Source organism: Panicum virgatum, chromosome 8K (assembly GCF_016808335.1).
Source record: "Panicum virgatum strain AP13 chromosome 8K, P.virgatum_v5, whole genome shotgun sequence".
In the NCBI taxonomy this organism is placed as follows: Eukaryota; Viridiplantae; Streptophyta; class Magnoliopsida; order Poales; family Poaceae; genus Panicum; species Panicum virgatum.
In genome coordinates, this window is record NC_053143.1 from 47,844,617 (window position 1) to 47,869,847 (window position 25,231).

At 43.1% G+C, this 25,231-nt stretch overlaps 2 protein-coding genes across 2 annotated transcripts in view; both read left to right on the forward strand.

The window, feature by feature from the left end:
- LOC120645848 overlaps nt 1–23,720 on the forward strand; it is a 34,929-nt gene extending 11,209 nt beyond the window's left edge. Inside the window, exons 2-12 of the mRNA XM_039922576.1 lie at nt 14,045–14,703; nt 14,906–15,709; nt 18,753–19,001; nt 19,569–19,615; nt 19,712–19,888; nt 20,279–20,297; nt 21,435–21,547; nt 22,685–22,777; nt 22,889–22,961; nt 23,158–23,259; nt 23,498–23,720. Coding sequence (XP_039778510.1) covers nt 14,045–14,703; nt 14,906–15,709; nt 18,753–19,001; nt 19,569–19,615; nt 19,712–19,888; nt 20,279–20,297; nt 21,435–21,547; nt 22,685–22,777; nt 22,889–22,961; nt 23,158–23,259; nt 23,498–23,584 — 2,423 coding nt within the window. The 3' untranslated portion in view covers nt 23,585–23,720. The remainder of the gene's footprint in view (nt 1–14,044; nt 14,704–14,905; nt 15,710–18,752; nt 19,002–19,568; nt 19,616–19,711; nt 19,889–20,278; nt 20,298–21,434; nt 21,548–22,684; nt 22,778–22,888; nt 22,962–23,157; nt 23,260–23,497) is intronic.
- LOC120644963 (protein ACCELERATED CELL DEATH 6-like) lies at nt 1,672–7,705 on the forward strand. Its single transcript, XM_039921702.1, has 3 exons — nt 1,672–2,575; nt 4,977–5,641; nt 6,747–7,705. The coding sequence occupies exons 1-3, from the start codon at nt 1,792–1,794 to the stop codon at nt 7,587–7,589; spliced, it is 2,292 nt and encodes a 763-aa protein (XP_039777636.1). The 5' UTR covers nt 1,672–1,791; the 3' UTR covers nt 7,590–7,705.
- Nucleotides 23,721–25,231: the final 1,511 nt, after the last annotated feature.

The following is a 25,231-nucleotide window of genomic DNA, read 5'->3' on the forward strand; positions in this document are numbered from 1 at the left end:
GATATCGATCTAGAGTTTCATGTAACCCTGCTCCCCCAGCCTATATAAGGGCGCGACGGGCAGGGATCCCTCCAAAGCATCATTCATCCCTTAGCCAATATAAACCACCAAACAGAATGTAGCATATTACGCATCTCGCGGCCCGAACCTATCTAACCCTTGTATTGCTTGCACCATCGTGTTCTTGATCTCGGCAACTCCCTACCTAAACCCTACCACCTTAGGGTATCGCTAGGTGGGATTGCTGGTAGAATACAGACACTCTCCACGTGATCATCACTTTCTAGCGGCCTTGAAGTGATCAGGGGCCGGAGGTCACGGAGCTCCTCTTCTCCCTTTGTGCAATCTCCCGGAGACCTTCGCTCGGCGCATCCCGAAGCCCCCGGGCTGTACCAGGCCTTTTTTCCAAGACCAAAGGTCCCTGAAGTCCTCCATCCATCGTGAAAGGCCTACCCGCAACCTTCGGTTATCCACGATTTGTGCCCTGCATCATGAGATGAAGACAAGCCACTATGAAAATGGTCATATTGCTCTCGAACTCTACGTTACCTTGGGTCGCTGCTACTTGGATGTGGCAATCCCCAATAAATGTATAGCTGGAACAAGCAATATGAACTCTTGGAACACATATTTGTATACCTGAAACTAATACATTGCAGACTAGAACAAATTATGATCCACAGAAAATTAAATGATCAATTTAAGTTTAGGAAGCAAAGGGAGAATGGCAACTAAACCAATAAAACAAAAGATTAAATAAGAAGAGAGAAACAGCATTAGTGTCTTTATAGCACTCAAGCACTCAGTTTGTGTAAAAGAAGTAAAATAATGTCACAAAAGCAGATAACAAGCAAAGCAAAAAGGAAAAAAGATAATATGCAAGGGAATAAATAAAAATATATAAAACAGAAACAGATGAAGAGAAGGAAAGCACCAGATGCGCATTGAAATATTTAATTTTCTCATGTCATTCATCTTTGCTTGCTGCCCGAGGAAAGGCACCCAGTCAAAGGAGATGAAATAGTGTACTGTTGTAACCAGCGCAGGGACCGACCACGGCCGGCGATCAACGACTACATGTCTATATATATAACCACATGGAGTACCAAGTACTAACATACCATTGGAGACATTCTGAGGTATCATCAATTCATCACTCCACGGAACTTGTTGCTAGTCTGCTAGATATAGTGGTGGTGGATGGCGGACGTAGCCGCAAACCAAGCCGAGCAATATGATGTTTATAGCAAAAAAAAAATGTAGTCATAAGCTAGTACGTTTGAACACAAATCCAATGATCCACAAAAAAAATAAATAGTTAAATTTAAGTTTAGGAAGCAAGGGGAGAATGACAACTAAACCAATAAAAGAAAAGATTAAATAAGAAGAGAGAAACATCAGGCATCAGTGTCTTTATAGCACTCACGCACTTAGTTTGTGTAAAAGAAGTAAAATAATAAGTCACAAAAGCAGATAACATGCAAAGAAAAAAAGGAAAAAGGAAAACAAAGATAATATATAAGGGAATATATATAAAACAGAAACAGATGAAGAGAAGGAAAGCACCAGATGCGCTTTGAAATATTTAATTTTCTCATGCCATTCATCTTTGCTTGCTGCCCGAGGAAAGGCATCTGGTCGAAGGAGATGAAGAAATAGTGGACTGTTCTAAAGCAGCAGGGAGCCAGGGACCGACCACGGCCGACAATCGACTGCATATATATAGCACATACCAACGTACCGATGGAGACACTCCGAGGTATCACCACATATATACTAACGTAGTGGTCGATGGCCGACGAAGCCGAGCTAGCTGCTGCTGCTGCTCCTCCCGCAGCACCAGACATCAATGCACGGCCGCCGCAGGCCGTGCTAGATCCCCAGCTGTTCATGGCTGCTCGCTGCGGCGACAGCGGGCGGCTGAAGGAGCTGCTGCTGCTGCGGAACGACGGCGACCAGCAAGGAGCCCCTGCTGCGGCCACAGCGACGACGACGGCACAAGTCACCCTGGAAGTTGATCCGTCCCCCGCCGCAGCTCCATTGCTGCATCTCCTTGATGGTGTGACCGGCAACGAGGGGGACTCCCTCCTCCACGTCGTCGCAGCCTGCGGCGACGGCGAGAACTTCCTCCACTGCACCAAGATGATCTACCAAGGCAGAAGCGGCCTCCTGGTCGCGCGCAACAACAGGGGCGACACGCCCCTGCACTGCGCCGCCGGCGCTGGGAACGCCAGCATGATCTCCTGCATCGTTGGGCTCGCGGCGGCCGGTGCCGAGACGAGGACGGTGACGGAGTTCCTGAGGATGCGGAACAAGTGTGGGGAGACCGCTCTGCACCAGGCGGTGCGCGCTGGCAGCAAGGCCTCCATGGACGAGCTCATGTCCGTGGATCCGGAGCTGGCAGCCGTTCCAAGTGAGGCTGACGAGGGGAACACAACTTCGCCGTTGTACCTGGCCATTTCATTGGGCAAGGAGGATATTGCAGAGCATCTAATCCAGAAAAGCAACGGCAAGCTATCCTGCTCCGGACCAGAAGGCCGAAACGTTTTGCATGCAGCAGTAACACGCAGAAAAGGTACCTGTACTGATTTCATTCCCCTTTTGTTTTAAGGAATGTCACTTCCTGTCTTTTAGTTGAACTTGGTTTTTCTTAGTACGTACCTCCCGGTCCCTAGAATAGAGTGTTATTCTAGTTTTTGTTCTAAAAATTTGATCAAGTTTATAAAAGCTATAAATATTTATGATGTCAAACATATGTATCATTAGGTCTTCTGAAATATGTTTTAATAGTATACACATTTCGTGTCATAAATTTTAATGAAAAAAGTCTAAATTACTTCCCTCAACTATAGTCAAAGTCCGGATAACCCTCTAAACTATCATTTGATTTATTTTATCCTCAAACTATACCCTTTGGTTCAAATTACCCCCTATTTCAATTTATCTTTTTCATTTCTCCATGCATAGGTGGAGTTTCAAGTTGAAATTTTACAAGATCGTAGTACACAATATTATACATGTTAGAAAAAATACATCATAATTTTTATCATTATTTTGATAGGTTAGGATATTGAATAATAAAGTAATAATTGAAGTTCAAAATTATATAAAAAATAACGATAAAAAATTATATTAAAGTAACTATTTTTTAATATGTATTATGATGTCCACTACTATCCTGCAAAATTTGAAATTAAAATTCAACTTGTGTATGGAGAAATAAAAAAGACAAATTATATTATGGGGTAAAATGAACTAAATGGCATAGTTCAGGGGATAAATTGAACCAAGTTATAGTTTACCGAGTTATTCAAACTTTGACTATACTTGAAGGAAGTAAATTGAACTTTTTCCTTTCTAATACTACTATTCTTATTGGGATGGACGAAGTACTTACAAGATGCATGCATGGTTGATCTTAATATGCATACACAACTCCGTCAACTCATGACCCATAAGCATCATCAGTTTGTGGATAAATTTGTAACCCGTATATAATCAAAAATGCTTATCGTTAATCTCTTTTTGTTCATTTTCTAACATATAATACTCATACTGATACTCTATAAACTTGATTCGGTTGTGATAAAACTTGGTTACTGATTACTCTATATATATGCTGTTCCATCCATATTCTTGGGTTTTTCACCTTTGCTTCACACCATCGTTTTTCTTTGATAAGTGTTTGTTTGAAACCGTAGCTGGAGTTATTTGATCTCTTGCAAGCTATGTATCATGACTTACGAATCTAGATTTTACCTTTCTAATTTTGATCTTATTAGGTTGTTGATTTTTCTCCATGTGTTAGATTGAAATTCTAGTGTTTATTGTATCTCTTATTCAAAACTACTATTTTTGTATTTTGTTAAAAATGTCTTGGACTTTTAGTTACTATAATAGAACAAACAGGCATTTTAGCCTACACAACAAAGCTCAAGATGTTGAAATCCTCTATCGATGAATTATGAGTGCAGTAGTATACTTTGTTTTATTTTAAAAAAAGAGTGTTTACAATTAAAATATCAATGTACATTAGGGATGCCAACGGGTAAAATCCGTGCGGATATAGACTTCATTGACCCGCATCCGCGAGCCAAAACCCGTGCCTGCACCCGCGCCCGCAACCCGCCACGGGTACAAAACGATACCCGTACCCGCTATTCGCGGATACCTGCATGCCCGCGGGTACGCCCGTGTACCCACAAGCTTTAGGAAATCAAGCATATAATCCAATTTTGATAGCAAGAAAAATTAATATATAGTAAACAAGTAAGTCCAAGCCAACAAATAAAATAGTCTGACATGATACATCCATCATATCAAATCAAAATTAGCACAAATTAACACCATTATTACATAAAAAGTTCAGTTGAACCAATCAAATTTGCGGATTTGTGGGTTCGGATATCAAATTTTTAAACCTGTTAGAAGATATCCGTTGGCACAAACTCAAACCTGAATCTACGCCCACCAGGTTTGGTATCCGTGGGTACGCGGATATTTTGTACCCGTTGCCATCTTTAATGTAGATGTGCTATAATATTTTTGCCAAAATAAATTTCCTCTATCAAAGAATTTTTAGTGTAGTACTATGTTTATAATAAATGAGTGACTCAATTAGCTTTTAACTGATATATAAATTATAATGTTTCACCCAAAATATATTATTTATCTAAAGTAGCAACTAAAAAACTAATGACCGTGGAGTCTTAATACTATTTAAAATACATTGTTAGTATCATCTATATGTGATTCATTGAACAAATTTTTTGTGATTATTGAAGTATGGTAGTATACTTATCGCTTATGCTTTCATGTATACTTGGTTTGATTGGTATGGCGGCACTTAACATATATGCTTACTTTAGGTTGCTCTGTTTATATCAATAATGGGAGGTTTGTAATTTATATGCAAATTTAGAAGGTACATTTCTAGCATATTTCATGAGGATTAACGAATGATCACATGCATGTAGTGCTGCCAATGCTTTTGGAATTGTTCAAGGACGTGATGATCCAAGTGCAACAAGGGGAAGGGGCCAGGCGAGTGAGAACTGTACCCCTTCTCTCGCAGCTGACTATGCAACGGGACATTGACGGGAGCACCCCTCTTCACTTGGCTGCATCACTGGATTGGTGGCCTGGAGCCTGGATTGTCTCCGAAAGGTTCAAACACATTTGGCCATGGTCAAAATCTACGGCCACACTGCTACTACGTGCCAACATTTGTTCGGCGTATCAACCGGACAATAAAGGGTTGTATCCCATACATATTGCTGCCTTGGCTGATAACCTCGGTGTCACCAAGGTCCTGCTTCAAAGGTGTCCGGAGTGCGCCACTCTGCGAGATGGCAAAGGAAGAACATTCCTCCATATTGCTGCCGGGCAACGGAGTAGCCTGTTCTCGCGTCACCGTGTGGCTCGCTATGTGTGTGGACAGCCAAAACTCTCATCGGTTCTAAATGTGCAGGACAACAATGGGGACACCGCGCTTCACCATGCTGTCCATGTGGGGAATCTGGTAGTCTTTAACTTTCTGGTTCAGAATCCCAAGGTGGATCTCAGTATACCAAATAAGGATGATCTGACACCTCTTGATCTTTCGTGGAGTGAGATTCCTCAAACTATGTATTATCGATCGGTAAGTTTGTTTTCATATTGGTTTTATTTCAAGCAGCAACAACCTTAGACCATGCTCGCGCCATATGATGTTACAAAAAATAAAAATAATCCCTAAACTTGCAGGTAAATAACACACACATGGCATCATTAAAAAATAACATAGATTGACTCATAAATCTAAATCTAGATACTTACATTTGTTATTATAGAAATTATTATAGAAAATATCCATACACTAATATATAATTCTAGATTACCTATTTGTGTCGTGGTTAATATAGAAAATATTACATATAGAAAATATATGTATGGAGGAATCGATGGGAATACCAATTTTCATATTGAACACAACTAAAACTAAGGTTCAATCAAACAAACACATATGGAGGTGAAATAAAAGGTGTAAAAACTATGAATGTGGATGAAAAGGTGTATGGAATGATAAGTAAATAAAGTCTATCAAAACCGAATAAAGATAAGCACACATCTACATGAGTATTTTGTTAGAATGTCGAACAAGAGTGCGCAAGACAAACAATTTAGATTATTAGTTAAATCTAATTTTTTCATTAATTTCTAATACTTATGTCCCTTAAAATTATTTGCTCGTGCGAGAGCATGTTTTCATGGACCAGTACATGTTAATTAACAAACTATAGTCTTTAGTGTCACTACAAGACATACAATCATTGTCTGTAGTTTTTAATGAATGGTCAAAAGTTTGAGGGTTTCTTACAATTATTTGTCAAGTGGCCGATATTTTTTATGGTGTAACTTGCATGTCCCCTGACGGTCTTATCAAATCACCAACAATATAATTCACCACAAAATAATTTCTCAAGTTAGTTATCCAAATATACTAGAAATTGTTGGTCATTTGTAAAGAAATCGTAGGGAATAAAGTAGTCTTGTAGTGTGACTAGTCAGTGGAGTACTCCCTCCATTTAACTATGTTTATTCATGACCTTGAAATAACAAAATACTTGCTGGTAATTTCTTGGAACTAGTAATTTTGTTATCAGTGTTTAATTCTTGTCAACATAGTAGCTGGAGTACTTGATTTATTATTATTTTTTTGCGAGTAGCTGGAGTACTTGATTTACTTTTGGGAATATTTCTTACAGCAATCAAGAATTGTTATGTCGAGGACATTAGTGTTGGTGGGAGCGCCAGCTGGGGGAAGTCGTTCCGACCTCTTCATTGAAAAATATGTTGGTGAAATAGATGAGAAAAAAATGTCAGAAGATGTGGCAAAAACAACACAGGCCATGGGCGTTGTCTCTGTGCTTATTGCGACTGTGACATTTGCATCAGCTTTCACATTGCCTGGAGGTTATTATCAATCAGCAAGCGACGGTGGTGTGCCTGGGACGCCCATTCTCGCTGGGAGCTATGCATTCAGTGCATTTATTATCGCCGATGCTTTGGCATTCATCTGTTCATGTTTGGCTACCTTCAGTCTGGTCTTTGCTGGGGTGCCTACCATGGAGCTCTCCGAACGTCACAAGTATACCAAGATTTCTACGATGTTGCTGCAAGCTTCAGGAAGAAGCTTGATGGCCTCCTTTGTGTTGGGGTTATACCTGGTGCTAGCACCAACTGCTCATGCCACAGCAATCGCGGTCTGTGTGATTGGTTCTGGAGCTTTCGTCTTTGGAAACATGGAAGTTTGGCAGATGCTCTGCGGTTTAAACACGGCTCGTGCGAGAATAGGAATACGAGGACTGCTTGCAACATGGTATGATCTAGCTCTGACCGCCGGTGTTTTTGCATTGTTCCCCTTCACTTCCTTGATAGTAATATTCGGTCTCCCAGCAGCAATGATCAGCAATCTGCACAAGACTCCCTCCATTCTAAATGAGATAGTTGGACTTGTTTTGATTTTCTTATTCATTGCAATCGCGGGTCTTCCAGCAATTCGATTGATGGTACAGAGATGGAAGTATTATAAAACTAAGGTTCGTTAGAATTGTTGGAAGACTTCTTGTATCAAGTGTAGCTTCAGTTACTTTATTATTTCTGATTTGGGAAGCTCGCCGTTGCATTTGAGACTAATGAAGAAATTTAAAAGGGAAAATTCCTTCCATGCCACTGCCTTAAACTCCAATCCCGTCGAAACCACCGAAAAAAGTTTATTCCCATCTGTGCCATCGGTGCTAAAATCATGTGCCGTCAGTGCCATCGCCGTTCCTTTTCCCTGTTAGCGTGGGACGATACTGACAGCGCGGGACGGCACACGCGGCTGTGTGACGACGCCAGCGGATGCTAGACGACGCGGGACCGAGCTCGTAGGGCAAGGGGCTGAGGGGCGAGCTCGCGGCTCGCAGGGACGGGATGGCGCGCAGCCGAGGCTGGGCATTTTAAACCCGAAAACCCAAACCCGAATAGCGGGTTTCTGGTTTGTTCCGCAAACGTGATTTGTTCGGTCTTCGGGTTCGGTTTCGGTTCCTATCCCTCGGAACCCGAATAGACAAAAAAACCCGAAATCATGTGAAGGCCGCAAGGCCTAGGGCGGCAACTGGCAAGGCCCAAGGCCTTCAAAGAAGCCTGCTGGGCCAGCAGCCACTCGTGAGTCGTGACTCCCCCCGCCTCCGCCGCATTCCTCATCTGCCGCTCGCCCGCAGTCCGCTCGGCGTTCGCTCAATCGCTCCCCGGACCCTGCCTCTGCCGCTCGCCTGCTGGCCCCGCTCCCTCCCCGGACGGCCGCCGGACCCCGCCTCTGCCCGTCTGCCGCTCGCCCGCTCCCTCCCGGCCTCCCCGGACCCCACCTCTGCTCGCTCGGCCGCTCATCCCTCTGGCACGATGGCAACTAGCGAGGAATCCTGCAATGTAAGTGCTCGACCTCGTCTGTGATTTGTTCATCTCTAGGTCAACACACACACTCGTCTGTGATTTGTTCATCTCGAGTCTGATCTGACTATTTTCTTGCCGACGACGTAGTTGAGTCGACACTCTCAAGTAGTTGAGTCTTAATCTGAAAGTCTGATAGTCTGATGCTTTGATCTAGAAGAGCAGAAGATTTATATCATTTGCCGACTTGTATAGTCATATAGATACCTATCTGAAGTGATAAATCAAGTTTGTGCAGATATAGATATCTTCGGGGTTATATGTTATATTTATCAACTTGAGGATCTGTTGTGGTTGTAGATATAAATATATTTTTCTGCAGTTCCTATTATTGTGTATGTTATATACTTATATTGAGATTCAGATCCCTAAATCCCTGATAAATCATTATTTGCAGATGTCTCAGGCAGAAGAGATAATGTCTCAACTAGCATTGACAGATAGTGTTCAGGTGGCAGAGAACCCAACTGAAGAACCTGAGAAAGAGAAAGAGATAGAGAAAGAGAAAGAGGTAGCAGCTAAAGAGAAAGAGGTGAAAAAAACAAAAAACCTATGGCACCCAGGTCAGAGCCATGGCAGAGCTTCACCAAGATCATACATAAAGATTCAGATGTTGGAAGGAAGCAAGGTGCAACTATTGCAAGATTATTATCAAGTGTGGGGCAAAAGTCAATGGTACATCTGCATTAGGCAAGCACTTGAAGGTATGCAAAAAGAATCCCAATAAGGTCAATGATGACAAGTAGCCTGTTCTGCAAGCATGTAGCGAAGATGGTAGCAATAAGTCTAGCATCACTGCTTGGAGGTTTGATCCAGAAATGCTTAGGATAGCTTTTACTGAAATGATAATTACAGATAAGCTTCCTTTTGCTTTTGCTGAGACAAAAGGTTTTAGAAATTTCATGGCTAAGGCTTGTCCACGGTTTGGGGTCCCATCTAGAAGAACAGCAACTAGATATGTAGTTGCTACCTACAACAATGAGAAAGAGAAGCTAAAAGCATTCCTCAAGAAAAACTGTCAAAGAGTATGCTTGACCACAGATACATGGACATCCAGCCATCAACAAAGCTACATGTGTGTGACAGCTCATTTTATTGATGAATCATGGCAACTACAGAAGAGGATTATTGGTTTTTTTCATGGTGAAGGGTCACAGGGCAGATGACGTAGGAAAAGATATGGAGAGGTGTCTGGTAGGTTGGGGATTGGATAAGGTGTTTACCATCACTGTTGACAATGCTTCAGCTAATAATGGTGCAGTTTCCTACATTGCAAGGATCACTAATAAATCAAAGACTAGCATTTTGGAATCCAAGCTACTTCACATGAGGTGTGCAGCACATATTGTGAACCTGATAGTGCAAGACGGGTTGAAAGAGGTTGACACATCTATCAAGCGTGTCCGTGCAGCTGTTAAATTCATTAAGAGCTCCCCTGCTAGGATTGCCAAATTTAAGAAGTGTGCAGAGCTAGAGAAGGTCACTACCAAGGCTTTCCTATCACTTGATGTTGTCACACGCTGGAACTCAACTTACAACATGCTCAAAGTAGCAGTACAATATGAGAAGGTGTTTGAGAGATATGCAGAAGATGATCCATACTATGCACTTGATTTAAATGGTGAAAGGCAGCCTGGAGTGCCAGATTCTGATGATTGGGCTAGTGCAGCAAAGATGGCTGAGTTTCTTGAGCACTTCCACAAGTTGACCCTTCGTGTTTCTGCCACTCTTCACCCTACATCTTACATATTCTTTCATGAAGTTGCTGAACTCAACATACTGCTGCGGTCTTGGTGTGACAGCACCGACCCTTTGCGCAAGGAAATGGCAAAAAGAATGTTAGCAAAGTACAAGTATTGGGCTGATGATTCAAGCTTTAACATTCTCATCTTTGTGGCCGTTGCTCTTGATCCAAGATACAAACTTTCTAAATACACCAAGATTGCTACCTTAGAAATGTTTGGTGAGGTTGTCAACTGCGATTGAGTGATAAAATGGTGAGATAATGTGAATTAGAGTGATATGTGTTGTTGATGAGATAATCTAAATATTTTTGTTAATTTTCCAAGTTGATGGCTATTGCTATGTGCTGGTGCTGCCCTGCTGGCTCGTTGGCTGCTCTAAGTGCTCTTGGCTGCTGCTGTTGGAGTGTTGCCTGCTGCTGTTGGTTGCTCCTGCCTATCTGCTGTTGCCTGCTTCTGTTGCTTTAAATCTGTTAAGACTGTTAATCTGCAAGACTTGCTGCTGGCTGTAATGCTGTTGGCTGCTTGTGTGGCTGTTTGCTCTCTGGATGTTTAAGGAATTAAGTGTGTGAGACTGTCAGTTGTTTAGTTAACTAAGTGAAGCTATTTGCCTACAGTGAGACTAAGTTTATTTATCATATTCTGTTGCATGTTGGTATTTAATTATTTATCATGTTCTGTGAATATATTTTGAGATTGAAACTTGCAACTGTTTCTAGTTCGGGTATTTCAGTGAACCGAATAGACCGAACCGAAATTTTGGATCTATTCGGGTTCGGTTCCTGTTTCTGTTATGGACATTTCGGTTCTTAGTTTACAGAACCCGAATTTTCCATAACCCGAATAGATTGAACCGAAAGGACCGAATGCCCAGGCCCTACAGCCGAGCGGCGAGGGGATGCGCAACATGAAGGAGGGGAAACAGGGTGGAGTGTCCTGCGGCCATGGAGCTCGCGGTGGAGCTTGAACCGGGAGCCCGCGATGGCAAGGAGCGACCCCTCCGCGCCCACGATGCCGAACGGCCCCCCGGAGACGTCGTAGAGGATGAAGAACACCAGCGGGACGATGGAGAGCATGGATCCCGCCAATTGGAGTGGCGCTGGCTGCCAGTGCCGCTGTCCTCTCCACTGGCTTCTGCTGCGTAGTGAAGAAGCTTCAGTAACTGACCTGCTTTGCTGACTGGAGAAGAGTGGAGGATCTGCTGGTGGATTTGTCTGCTCGGAATTGGAAGAAGGGGAGCCAAATGCATGCTAGCACTGCACCAATTGGAGAGCTACACCGCTCTTGTGCTTGGATTTAGAGGACGAGCAGTGCAATTGAGGGGGGAGAGAGAAGAGGAGTGGTAATTACTGAAGATTCTTCTCGCCGACGACCGCCACCACGGCATCGCTGCTCTGTCGCCGCTGAGCGCCGCCGCGCGCATCGCAGGAGCTCCGGCGCCGTCATCTTCCGCTCAGTGAAGCCGCCTCCAACATCTCGCGCGTCCCCTGACCGCTCGGCCGCGAGGCGCCCCGTCCCAGCAAGCCACGAGCTCGCCCCCGCACGCGTAGCATCGTCACACGGGCTACGAGCGCCGTCCCGTCCCGTGTCGGCGTGCGGACACCCGCGTCGTCCTGTCCTGCGGCTGTTGGCGTCGTCCATAAAGTAAAAAAGATTAACTTTATGGATTATTGAAGGGTGTACATCCAAAGGGTTGCCTCCAAATTTCATTACTTCGTGGGTAAAGGAATTCCCCAGTAGTTTAAGATGCTATTCCTCGATCTCCAAATTGCCTAGCAAATTTCGGCTATGCCCACCATGTAGAATTTGTTTCCATTTTGCAAGAAGTTCCTTGCCCAGACCTAGATCCACTTTGGGTGATCTTTGTTTTCAGTCAGAACAAAGGCTGACACAAGATCTCTCAGTCTCCTCACGCTGTCCTGATTACCCTCATCCAGCCACCTTCTGAAGTTGAGACTCCAATTAGCTCCAGCTATTTTGTTTACGGAGCAGCTCTTATCTATGAAAATCTCAAAGAGCCTAGGCAATTTATTTTTTTAGGGTGAAATCGCCACAACACATGTCTTCCCAAAAGTCAGTAGTATTTCCATCCCCCACTACCATTATTCTCCCCTTTTGGTACCATTCTCTCACTTTCAGCGGATTTTTTTTTGGGTTTGTTTTCAGTTGGGAGATGCAATCTGTTTTCAGGTATTTTTTTCTTAACTATCTCCTGCCACAAGCCATCATTTGCTTCCAAATCCCAAGACCATTTACACAATAAACTTAAGTTCATCTTCCTTAAGTCTTGTATGCCCAAGTCCCCTTTTCTCTTTGGCTTACTAATTTTAGTCCATTTGACTAAAAAGTATTTCTTTTTGGTTCCTCCTCCCTGCCAAAAGAATCTTTTCTTGTTTCTATCCATTCTTTTGATGATTGTTTTGGGGAGCAGATATTTTGTTTCATCCTCACAGACCATAACCATTTCACTTTTATTGAAGTTCATTTTGAAGCTTGACATTCACTCAAAGAGATACAAGAGATACAACAGAAACTTCACATTCCTGGCCTTATTAGTGTCATCCTCCAAGCACAATATGGTATCATCGGCATATTGTAGGATAGCAATTCCTTTGTCCACATATTCAGGAACCAAGCTAGTGATCAACTTATTGCTCTGAGCCGTGCAAATCATTTTGGATAGAGTGTCCACTGCAATGTTAAACAAGAGGGGAGACATAGGATCCCCTTGTCGAACACCTTTGCCACATTTGAAACAAGAGGGGAGACATAGGATCCCCTTCCCAAGCTTTGATGATGATTTTGTAAACCACATTAAAAAGGCATATTGGCCTATATTGTTGGATCAAATTTGCCTCTTGAATTTTGGGGATCAGAATGGTCTTTCCATAATTCAGCCTACTGATGTCCAGAGTATGTGAAAGCATCTAGGCCGATAGATGCATAGGGTAAATTTCGGTGATTAATGACAATCATATGTGACTAACATGTGTTTTGAAGGGAATAACTTTTATTGGTTATGTCACTTATGAAATGTGAGAGGAGACCCCTCAATTTGCATGATCTTGCGTGCCAAAGGACTTAAACATGAAGATTAAGGACCCTTCTAGCATCAAGTGTCACAAGGAGATGAAGGATACTTGATTTAGTTCAAATTTTATAGTTTTTAGTCTTTGACCGTACTATTAAGGGGGATCTTGAATTAGTAGCTTGACCTAGTAGGAGTTGGTTTAGAAATCATGCACACTTGCTCAAGCTCAGTCCTAGACAACCCAAAGAAATGGGTGATTGGAAGCATATATATATAGGTGTAATTTACAGTATTCTTAATATAGCATATGTTGTTAATTTAAAAATGTAGATTTAATTGTTTGTTCTTGTTTATTTCAACAACAGGAGGTGTGTAATTTATATGCAAATTTAGGAGGTAGCTTTAGATTATCTTTCATAATAGTAGGGTTGTGTAGTTATATGTAAACACGATACTTCATATTATCTTTCATAATGATATAGGTTGGTAATAATTTAGATGAAGATTAGGGAGTTATTTTAGATTATTTTCTTAAGGGCATCTGTGGGTATTTTAGATAGGGGGTTATTTTAGACACCTTCTTTCTGGAACCTCATTTAGACTACTTTTATAATGGTGGCGGTGGGTAATTTTTCTAGAAAGCAAAATAGATCCAATGACTATTTTACCTATCATGGTAATGCATAGTCTAACAAATTGATAGCCGGATTTTTCTGGTTTGATGAGAATCTTTATAATTTATCTTCTTTAGCTAGTGTGTTTCATAAGGATTAACGAATAATTACATGCATGCATGTAGCGCTGCCAAGGCTTTTGGATTTGTTCAAGTACGTGACTGTCCAAGTGCAACAAGGGGAAGGGGCCCGGCCAGTGAGCACTGTACGCCTTCTCTCGCAGCTGACTATGCAACGGGACATTGACGGTAGCACCCCTCTTCACTTGGCTGCATCACTGGATTTGTACCCTGGTGCCTGGTATGTCTCCGAAAGGTTCGAACACATTTGGCCATGGTCGAAATCTACAGCCACACTGCTACTAGATGCCAACATTGATTCGGTGTATCAACCGGACAATAAAGGGTTGTATCCCATACATATTGCTGCCTTGGCCGATAACCTCGACGTCACCCAGGTCCTGCTTCAGATGTGCCCGGACTGCGCCACTCTGCAAGATGGCGAAGGAAGAACATTCCTCCATGCTGCTGCCGGGCGAAGCCTGGTGCCGCGTCACCTTGTGGCTCACTATGCCTGCAGACAGCCAAAACTCTCATCAGTTCTAAATGTGCAGGACAACAACGGGGACACCGCGCTTCACCATGCCGTCCGTGTTGGAAATCTGGTAGTCTTTAAGTTTCTGGTTCGGAATCCCAAGGTGGATCTCAATATACCAAATAAGGATGATCTGACACCTCTTGATCTTTCGTGGAGTAAGATTCCTCGAAGTATATATTATCAATCGGTAAGTGCGTTTCTCATATTGGTTTTATTTCATGAAGCAACAACATTAGAGCATGCTTAATAATAAGAGATCTCATCGCGTATATATCATCTAGCTAGAATTAATCCCCCCCCCCCCCGGGCAATTCTTGTGAAATGCAACCAAGTAGTTCTTGTCAGTAGCTGGAGTACTTGATTGATACTTAAATTTTTTTTCCTTACAGAATCCAAGAGTTGAAATATCGAGTACATTACTGTTGGTGGGAGCTCCAGCTGGGGGAAGTCGTTCCGACCTCTTCCGTGAAAAATATATTGGCGAAATAGATGAGAAAAAAATGTCAGAGGATGTGGCAAAAACAACACAGGCCATGGGCATTGTCTCTGTGCTTATTGCGACTGTGACATTTGCATCAGCTTTCACATTGCCTGGAGGTTATTATCAATCAGCGAGCGACGGGGGTGTACCAGGGACGCCCATTCTCGCTGGGAGCTATGCGTTCAATGCGTTTATTGTTGCCGATGCTTTGGCATTCATCTGTTCATGTTTGGCTACCTTCAGTCTGGTCTTTGCTGGGGTGCCTTCCATGGAGCTCTCCGAACGTCACAAGTATACCAACATTTCCACGATATTGCTGCAAGCTTCAGGAAGAAGCTTGATGGCCTGCTTTGCGTTGGGGTTATACCTGGTGCTGGCACCAACTGCTCATGCCACAGCAATCACGGTCTGTGTGATTAGTTCTGGAGCTTTGGTCTTTGGAAACATGGATGTTTGGGCGATGCTCTGCGGTTTAAACACGGCCTGTGCAAGATTAGGAATACGAGGACTGATTGCAACATGGTATGATTTTGCTCTGATCGCCAGTGTTTCTATGTTGGTACCCTTCACTTCCTTGATAGTAATATTCGGTCTCCCAGCAATGATCAGCAATCTGCACAGGACTCCCTCCATTCCAAAAGTAATAGCAGTTGGACTTGTTTTGATTTACTTATTCAGTGCAATCGTGGGTCTTCCAGCAATTCGATTGATGGTACAGAGATGGAAGAAGTAGTATACAACTAATGAAGGTTTGTTAGAATTGTTGGAAGACTAATTGTATCAAGTGTAGCTTCAGTTACTTTATTATTTCTGATTTGGGAAGCTCGCCGTTACATTTGAGAATAATGAAGAAATTTAAAAGGGAAAATTCCTTCCATGCCACTGCCTTAAACTCCAATCCCGTCGAAACCACCGAAAAAAGTTTATTCCCATCTGTGCCATCGGTGCTCCTTTTCCCTGTTAGCGTGGGACGATACTGACGGCGCACGCGGCTGTGTGACGACGCCAGCGGCTGCTGGACGACGCGGGACCGAGCTCGTAGCGCAAGGGGCTGAGGGGCGACCTCGCGGCTCGCAGGGACGGGATGGCGAAGGCGCAGCCGAGCGGCGAGGCCCAGGGATGCGCAACATGAAGGAGGGGAAACAGGGTGGAGCGTCCCGCGGCCATGGAGCTCGCGGTGGAGCTTGAACCGGGAGCCCGCGATGGCGAGGAGCGACCCCTCCGCGCCCACGCTGTTCTCGATGCCGAACGGCCCCCCGGAGACGTCGTAGAGGATGAAGAACACCAGCGGGACGATGGAGAGCATGGATACTGCCAGTTGGAGTGGCGCTGGCTGCCAGTGCCGCCGTCCTCTCCAATTGGATATGTATCGGGATATGGGTACGGCAGGTCAGTGAAGTATCCGTGCAACCTAGCCACTGGCTTCTGCTGCGTAGAGAAGAAGCTTCAGTAACTGACCTGCTTTGCTGACTGGAGAAGAGTGGAGGATCTGCTGCTGGATTTGTCTGCTCGGAATTGGAAGAAGGGGAGCCAAATGCATGCTAGCACTGCACCAATTGGAGAGCTACACCGCTCTCGTGCTTGGATTTAGAGGACGAGCAGTGCAATTGAGGGGAGAGAGAGAAGAGGAGTGGTAATTACTGAAGATTCTTCTCGCCGACGACCACCACCACGGCATCGCTGCTCTGTCGCCGCTGAGCGCCGCCGCGCGCATCTCAGGAGCTCCGGCGCCGTCATCCTCCATCTCGCGCGTCTCCTGGCCGCGAGGCGCCCCGTCCCAGCAAGCCACGAGCTCGCCCCCGCACGCGTATGTAAGGATCGGGTGCTCTAGCTTAGCTTAAGAGGGGGAAGGGTGAAATAGGCACTTTAAAAAACTTAGACATATGACTCCAATTAGTTTGTACAAAATTTAAACTAAAACAAGTTATCTAGATGTGCAACTATGGTTGTTCTAGTGTGAAACCCCTATCCCAAAAAAGTTAAGCAACCTATAGCCTTTCCTATCAAGAAACTGCTCTATGAAAGTAAAGACATACAAATTTCTAGTATGAAATGTGAAAGCTTAATGAGCAGGATAGGAGATAACAAACTCTTGACGCGGGTATTTATCCCGTGATTCGGTTAGCCACAAAGGCACACCTACATCTACGTTGTTGTAGCACTCACTAAGAGTATTGCTACTCGGCCACCAAGTCTCTTCCGTGAACACAATCACGGTCACCTTGACCCCGGGTTCCACTAAGGAGCTTCTCCACAAAAGATGGGGGTCTCCACGCCCCCCGCACAAAGTGTCGTCGCCGCTCCACATCAAGTCGGAGGGTCGATGACGTTGCCGGCGAGCTTCACAGCTCCAAGGGGCCGGCGCACCAAGCTCTTCTTTTGGTTCACTAAAGAACCACCGCACAAAGGCTCAAGGCCTTGCAATCTCACTCACTAAGAGCTAATCTAGCACTCACACTTTACAAGGCTAGTGCTAAAGGCTAAGGATATGATAAATGTGCTATTTTATGGCTTGGAGATGATCTTGGGTGTGTGTGACTTCTAACAACTCCAGCAAGCTTCAAATGGCCGGGGGATGCCTTATATATATAGGGTTCCAAGTCGTGGAGCCGTTGCTCCAACGGTCAGCAGAAATCTGCGTACCATCGGATGAACTGATGCTTCTGCCAGGGATGGCGTCGGTTCATCCGGTTACTCTAAGCAACTGAAGTAGCCGTTGGCTTCACTGACACAGTTGCAGCGACTCTAGGGACCATCGGTTAGACCGATGCTTAGGGCGTCGGTTCAACCGGTGCTGAAGACTTGACTCCTGCGCGCTTGACATCGTCTCTGGAACATGGTTCGTTGAATGCACCAATGCCTATCTTGAAGCCGTCGATTCAACCGGTGCTTCACTTGATCTTCACATGATCTCCAGAGGCGCACAGACTTGTGCCAATAGCCAGGCCGTCGGATCATCCGACAACCATCGGATGCACCGATGCCTATAGCATCGGTTCTTTCGGTGCTACTGATTTCAGTAGAACTCATCCAATTCAATGTTTCTTTGAGTTCTTTCTTCGTGTTTTGCTTTGCATAGCCTTTTTACTTCATCCCTGGGATCTAGAAATGTTCACTTAACAATACCATTAGTCTCATTAATTACATTGTCATTCGATCACCAAAATCACTCGAAATGGCATAAACGATGTCAATCCCGTCACACGGGCTATGACTACGAGCGCCGTCCCGTGTCGGCGTGCGGACACCCGCGTCGTCCTGTCCTGCGGCTGTCGGCGTCGTCACACAGCCGCATGCGCCGCGCATTGTCCCGCGCTAACAGCAAAAGGAACGGCGATGGCACTGACGACAGCTGATTTGAGCGCCGATGGCACCGGTGGTTGAGACGGGATCGGAGTTTAAGGGAGTCGCATGGAAGGAATTTCCCAATTCAAAAAGATTAACTTTATGGATTATTGAAGGGTATATATGTATATATATATTCTAAAGGGTGGCCCCCAAATTTGATTACTTTGTGGGTAACGGAATTCCCCAGTAGTTCAGGTCATTACACCAGGCCCGTCCCCAGGGGAGTGCGGCCTGTGCACCCGCACAGGGCCCCAATGCTGGTTTTCCGATCGCCCGTCCGCAGGCGAACTCACGGTCGACTCGCTGACCCACGTGGTGGAGCCCACACCCACATGAATACCCCTCCCTCTGGCCCATCGCTCCCTTTCCCTTTCCCAAATCCCGTTTCCGTTTTCTTTGTCTCTCAGATCCGGATCTGGTCGTGGGAGCTCCGCCCCCCTGCGCGAGCGGCGCGGAAGACCGGCGGCGGGGAGGCGCTGCGCGGCGCGCCGGCGGCGGGAGAGGCACGGCGCGGCGACGATGTAGCTGCTGAAGGTTCATGGGGCCGGGCTCCATGGTGGCGAATCAGTTGTGCTGCGACGGGCTCCCCGGGGTCGACCTCCGCGAGCGGCGGCGGTGGCGGCAGCTCGGTGGCGGCAGCGGGCTCCGGAAGATCGGTAAGGCCCATCACGCTCCTCCCCTCCTTCTCGGTCCTGCCATGTTCCTTGAGACTAGTTCGCCTCGAGTGCGTCGTGTCCAGCTTCGTGCTCCTCTTGCTGGTCAGCGATGCTGTGGTTAAGGTGTTGCGTCGCACACAGCACAGCGCGTGAATGCCGCCGGATTTGCCCATCACTCTGCCCAACGTAGTTGACTTCTGGAATAGGGAAATGGACGGTTTCTACCAGGCCTGCTGGGGAATTTCTGTTAGCAACCATGGTACTTTTCGAACAATGAAGTGGTTCTACTGGGCATGTCACTCTGTATCTTCTCTTTTGTCCTGTAATGCATGTAGTCTGGTAATGGTAATTTTGTGCCATATGGACATTCATGCTTGCTCAATGCTTTAGATTCAATTCCATTTGGTACACATTCGATACAAGTTGAAAACTAACTTGCTAAGTTGTGTTTCTTGGTCCTTTTGCTCAACTAGTGCGAAATATTAGAGTCATGATTTCCCTTTTTAAATCTTATACCTTCTCTGTTTTTAGGTATTCATGTGCTAACTTTTTTTTTCAACCTTTCAGGGCCCAAGGAATTTACTTCTGTGTTTTACAGTCTTTAGAATTGGAGAGTAAGATGATCTGCAACTTAATATTCCTTTTTCTCTTACTTGCAAGCAAACCAGTCATGCTTAGCACTGGTACTAATGTTTCGCTCTATTGTTCAGTCAATATTTGAAAGGTTTGGCCGTGATTGGAGTGGTAAGATTGACTCATCAGAACTGCGTGATGCTCTTTCTCAGTCTGGGATACTCTGTCTCTCCAACTGTGCTAGACCTGCTTGTGTCTAAATTTGACAAGACTAGGGGCAAGAGCAGAGCAATTGAATATGATAACTTCATTGAGTAAGGGCCTTCCTTCAATTTAACTGGTATTTATTTCTTAAATGATTGCCTGGCAATGATTTTTATTCAGATTTATCTGTTATGAATATAGCCGCATGGATCATACAGTGCTGTTATCTTGCATGTTCAATAACTCATTGATATCACCTATGAAAATTTATCATTGACTGGTGGGATAATTTTTTTCCCCTTACTTTCAATTAAACGTGACTTAAGTAGCAAAAATTCAAACTAAAAACTGGTTTTTCATCAACTGACCTCCAAAGTTTCAGCTATGTTTATTAATGCTATACGATTGTGATGTATACTGGGAAAAAATGATGATATTCTATATGCTTTCAGTTTGCCCATTACCACAGTTCTAACCTTTTTTTTCTTTTACCTCTGCAGATGTTGCCTCACCGTTAAGGTATGCCTCAACCATGCTGAACAAGCGCATCATTTTTCTTTAATTGCATCTTCTTCCGTTATCTTATGGATTACCATTTAGCATTTTTCTTTAAGGTATTAACATATTTTTGAATAACTTTTATTTTAGATATAGGATATAACTTTTATTTTGCAAAACTTCCGGACTAACTTTTATGTGAAGTGTGAAGTTGCTATAGTTGGTAACACATGTTTTCCCTTAAAAATAATAAAGAAAGTTTATGTTAGTAAGTTATTCATCAAAGTTTGGTGAAAACTCTTTCATAATTTTTTTAAAAGTTCTATAGTTCCTAATTTACTACTAACAAATCTTTACAGAAGTTGTGCTCATAACTTTTTTATTAACATTTGTCAAGAAGATTTCTATAAAAAATAAAAGTGGTAACTTATTTATCAAAGTTCTTCCAGGAAATTCTTTTACAAAGATTTCTTTCCAAAGTTGTTAGAAAAATTTCTGCGTAAAGAATTTTGTGGAGTAATTTTAGTCCAAGTTTTCTAGATAAGTTTCCCAGGAACAAATATTATGCAAAACTTTTCTTTGCAAAGTTTTTTCACAAAGTTTTATAGATGATTGTTTTATAAGAAAGTTACTAGGGAAGTTCTATACGAAAAGTTTATTTAGAAAAGTCTTCGATATAAGTTACCTATAATAGTTTGTACAAATATTTGTTTGAAAATTTTGTTACACAATTTTTTTGAATAAACTTTAGGTTCAACATTTTTACTTAACTTCAGAAAGTTTAACTTGATAAGTTTGTTGTATAAGTTTTGATAACTAAGTTTTTCTGAGAAAGAAGTTTTTCATACTAAAGCAAAGTAAAAATTTTATAAAAGTTCTCCAGAAAAATTTTCATAAAAGATTTATGCAAAAAATTGTCTGTTAAAAATCTTCCAAAAAATTTATGTGAAAGTTTGCCTACATTGTTTTTTATATGCAAAAACTTGTCTGTTAAAAATATAAATTCTCTACAAACCATTTTCGTAAACAAATCCTCTCAAAAAGTTTGCCTACATTGTTTTTTATATAAAGTTTATTCTGCTAAAATTTAAATTATTTTTTATACATAAGTTTATCATGAAAATATGTATATTTAACTTGCAACACATTCAAAAGTAGGTTCAGTTTTCCTGCTATATATGTTTCTTGGTGACGTGCTGCGACTGTTCCTTTGGATTCCTTGATTGGAAGGGGTGCTGGTTGGCAAACAGGGTTATCATGGCATGCTGCAGGTGATGGTCTCAAGGTAGTTTAGAATAGGTTCTTTGGCTAATAGAATTATAGAATTGTATGTGTTTTTAAGTTTGTAGCGAATAGATGGGATATATGCTTTAGGAACACTTTTGCTTGTGCAATTTTTTTTGAATGAGCTTGCGCAAGCTGCTTTAAGTACAAACACCTCAGTATATGCAGGAGTTCAGCAATGACCGATTAGAGATATATGATCTAGCCTAACTTTATGCGATTGTCAATTCCATTTTCTTATCCCGAATACATTTTTTCAGTTATGCAAAGTCATCTTAGTCAGTCTGCAAATGACTTGATCCGTTTACTTTTGATAAATGATATGAGCTTTCTGAAACCTGTGTTAGGGAGTTTGCCCACTGTTTTTATATATCAAGTCAATTGTGCTTCATTTGGAGCTTTCTAGAGCAAAATTTTTATATATCTTTTTTGCCCAGCTTTTTTTATTTGTTTCTCATGTTTTTTTTCAACTAATATTTTTTCTACTTATTTTTTTAGAAAAATATCTTCTGTTAATTATATTTTATACCCAAAAGTTTTGTCATCACCTTTTTTTGCTATCAAAAAGTTTACTTCAAATTATTTTTTTATCATTAAATTTTTTTGCTCAATCAATTTTATCCAACAGTACAATATTTTTGTCAACATTTTTTTGTTTTGTCTTTCTTCGTACTTCACTAAGACCATATACTTCACGTCATACTATCATACTCGGCCCAACGAGTTAGAGTGCTCTGGATTTTTTTAGGATTCGACTCCATGACCATTTACTTTTTTAAAAATGGCTTTTTACTATATACTATGGATGACATGCTTTCCTTTTAGGGTTACTCACGTAGTACTGCCATTCTTGTCCTAACTGGTTATGGTCAGTCACATAATACTGTCATTCTCGTCCTAACTGGTTAGGGTCAATCACGTCATACTGCTATTCTCGTCCTAACTGGTTAGGGTCAGTCACGTAATACTTCCATTCTTGTGCTAACTGGTTAGGGTCAGTCACGTCATGCTATCATACTACGACCCAACTGATTAGGGCCAATCATTTTTACACTAGTCATATGCCCTTTCAAGGACATAGCAATAATACAATCAGATGCCTTCAATGTTATTTGCAAATTCAGAAAAGTCTTCAAAACAGTTCATTCAAGATCTATAAGGGTTGACATATACGACATGCCCACTGTTTTTGGAAGTGTCTCCAACCAGACCAACCAGTTGAGTAATTCTCCACCGCAAGTCTATTTTTTCTGCAAAACCTTTTTTGAGTTGCTATGAATTTTTTCTATCCACATAACATATTAGTAACTTTTTATATATCATGTCAGCAATGACAGTGGGGTTTTTGTTCTACAACTTCTTCTAGCGTATGATGGCAAGACACATTTCCACTTCAAAGAGGTTACTTTTTTTTGTTGTTATTGTTAAATGTCTTCATGCTTATTTTTTAATAAAAAAGCAGCACCATTCTCTAGCTCAGTTTTTTGAACCTCCCGTTCATCAACAGGAGCATGCGAAGCCATTGCGTGAATCTATAACATATTATCTATGCATTCATGAGGAGAACGAATTTTTTGAACCTCCCGTTCATCAACAGGAGCATGCGAAGCCATTGCGTGAATCTATAACATATTATCTATGCATTCATGAGGAGAACGAATTGATCATGCCAGAAATAAAGGACATTACAAGACAACATGTAAGACCACTTTTTATCACTCAGAAATTTTGTGGAGACCACCTTTTTTTAAATAGAATTTTTGTCATAGCCAAAATTTTGATGTAGCCTTTTTTAAAAAAAATAAAATAGGGAATTGAAGTTGAGAATTACAAAGCCAGGGGTAAAAGGTAAGAAACGTTTTTGTAATTCTATTATATTCACAATTTTTTTTACTTATTTTATTTCATTTCATTTGTTCTTTTTTCTTGCTGAGCAGCACAAGCAGAAAGTAACCGTTCATCTACACGGCAATCAAGGAAAAAGTTTTTTTGTCAGCTGCAAAATTTTTAGTTCATTTTTTTAAATGTCAGCTGTATAAATATTTGGTATGCTAAACAATATTTGGAAAGGATCATATATCTTATTCATGTATTTTTTTCGTAGTTTTTTTAATGATCTTTTTATATGTGTTAATAAAATTGAAACGAAACTTACTTTTATCCCCCCCACCCAAAAATACACCCTCATCCCCATGTTCCCTAAATATTTAGCTTCTCAAAAGAAAATCTGGAAGCAAGAAAGAGAATGAAAACGGCCCATTGAAAACAGCCCACAGGAAATTCAATCCGGAAGCAAGAAAGAGATTGAAAACGGCCCACTTAAAGACAAATACATGGCCCGTTCGGGAGGTGGACGTGGGGTTCGCTGGATCCCAAATTTGAAAACGTGTGGTGGGGTAGCTCCATTCCAGATATGGAATTATGTCATGTCCGCAAATCGACCGGACGCATCAATCCCGTGCGGTTGACCGCAAATTAGCAATACCCGCACAGGGCCCCAACAGTGTGGGGCCCCAAAAAATAAACTATATGCTAATTACTACTAGTGTTAGTAGCAGTAGATACAGTATGATCCGATCAAAAGTTTCCTCTTAATCTTCTTGGAATGAGCACACGGGAGCACAATAACTTTCCTTTCTCTCCCTAAATCTCTTCCAATTTTTCCTGCAACATGCAAACCATCTCCTATTTACCCGTAGAAGGATCAACAACCATGCGCCTAAATCTCCTCCCGTGATTTCTATGAGTTCACCCATAAAAGATCATACTAGATCACAAATCACCTCCAATCTAATCTATTTGTTTCTCTGTTCGCTCAAGTTTTTTTTTCTGTATCTCATTTCATTTCTTGCATCTTGGCCCAACGTCAATTGACATAAGAGGTTGAAGAAATCGCTTCAAGTAACATGCACAATCTATATAGTAGCCTATTTGATACAATGAACCTTAGTTATATTATTATTATAGTTAGGGCCTAAATTAGAATTTGGAACAGGGCCCCGCCACCGGCCGCCGCCCCCCTTGCCCATGCCGCCGCCCTCGCCGCGCCCGCCCACGCCCGCGACGCGCCTGCCTGCGTGCGCGCCGCGCCGACGCCGCCCAAGCCTTGCCGCCGCGCTGCGCCCGTGCCGCGCCGACACCATCCGTGCCGCGCCGGCCCTCCCACGCCGCTACGGCCATGCCGCGCCGTGCCGCCCGCCCACGCCGTCCGCGCTGCGTCACCCGGTTGTCCGCGCCGCGCCGCCCGTCCACACCACACCGGCCGCCCATGCCGCCTTGCTGCATCGCGCAGCCGCCACCCACGCCGCCAGCCGTCCACGCCGTTCGCCGCCCACGGCGCGAGCAGCCGCCCACGCCGCCGGTTGTCCATGTCCTTCGCCACCCACGCCACCCCGGAGCTCTGCGCCACCGCCGTCCGCCCCGAGGGTATGTGTCGAGCCTTTGAAAATTATGTTTAATGTTGATTATTTAATTATCATCGGTCGGTCATGTGTTAAGCCGATGACTTTTATGTTTATTTTACGTTTAGGGTCACGAAACTTATGCGTCACCCGTTTTGGACCGTCACGCCTCATATGCACATCGTGTGAGACGTGACGGTCTAGAATTGTCCCTTTTTTGGACAGCCTTAGGGTGGTCGTTAGAGCGTGATATCTAAGACGAGCATGCGT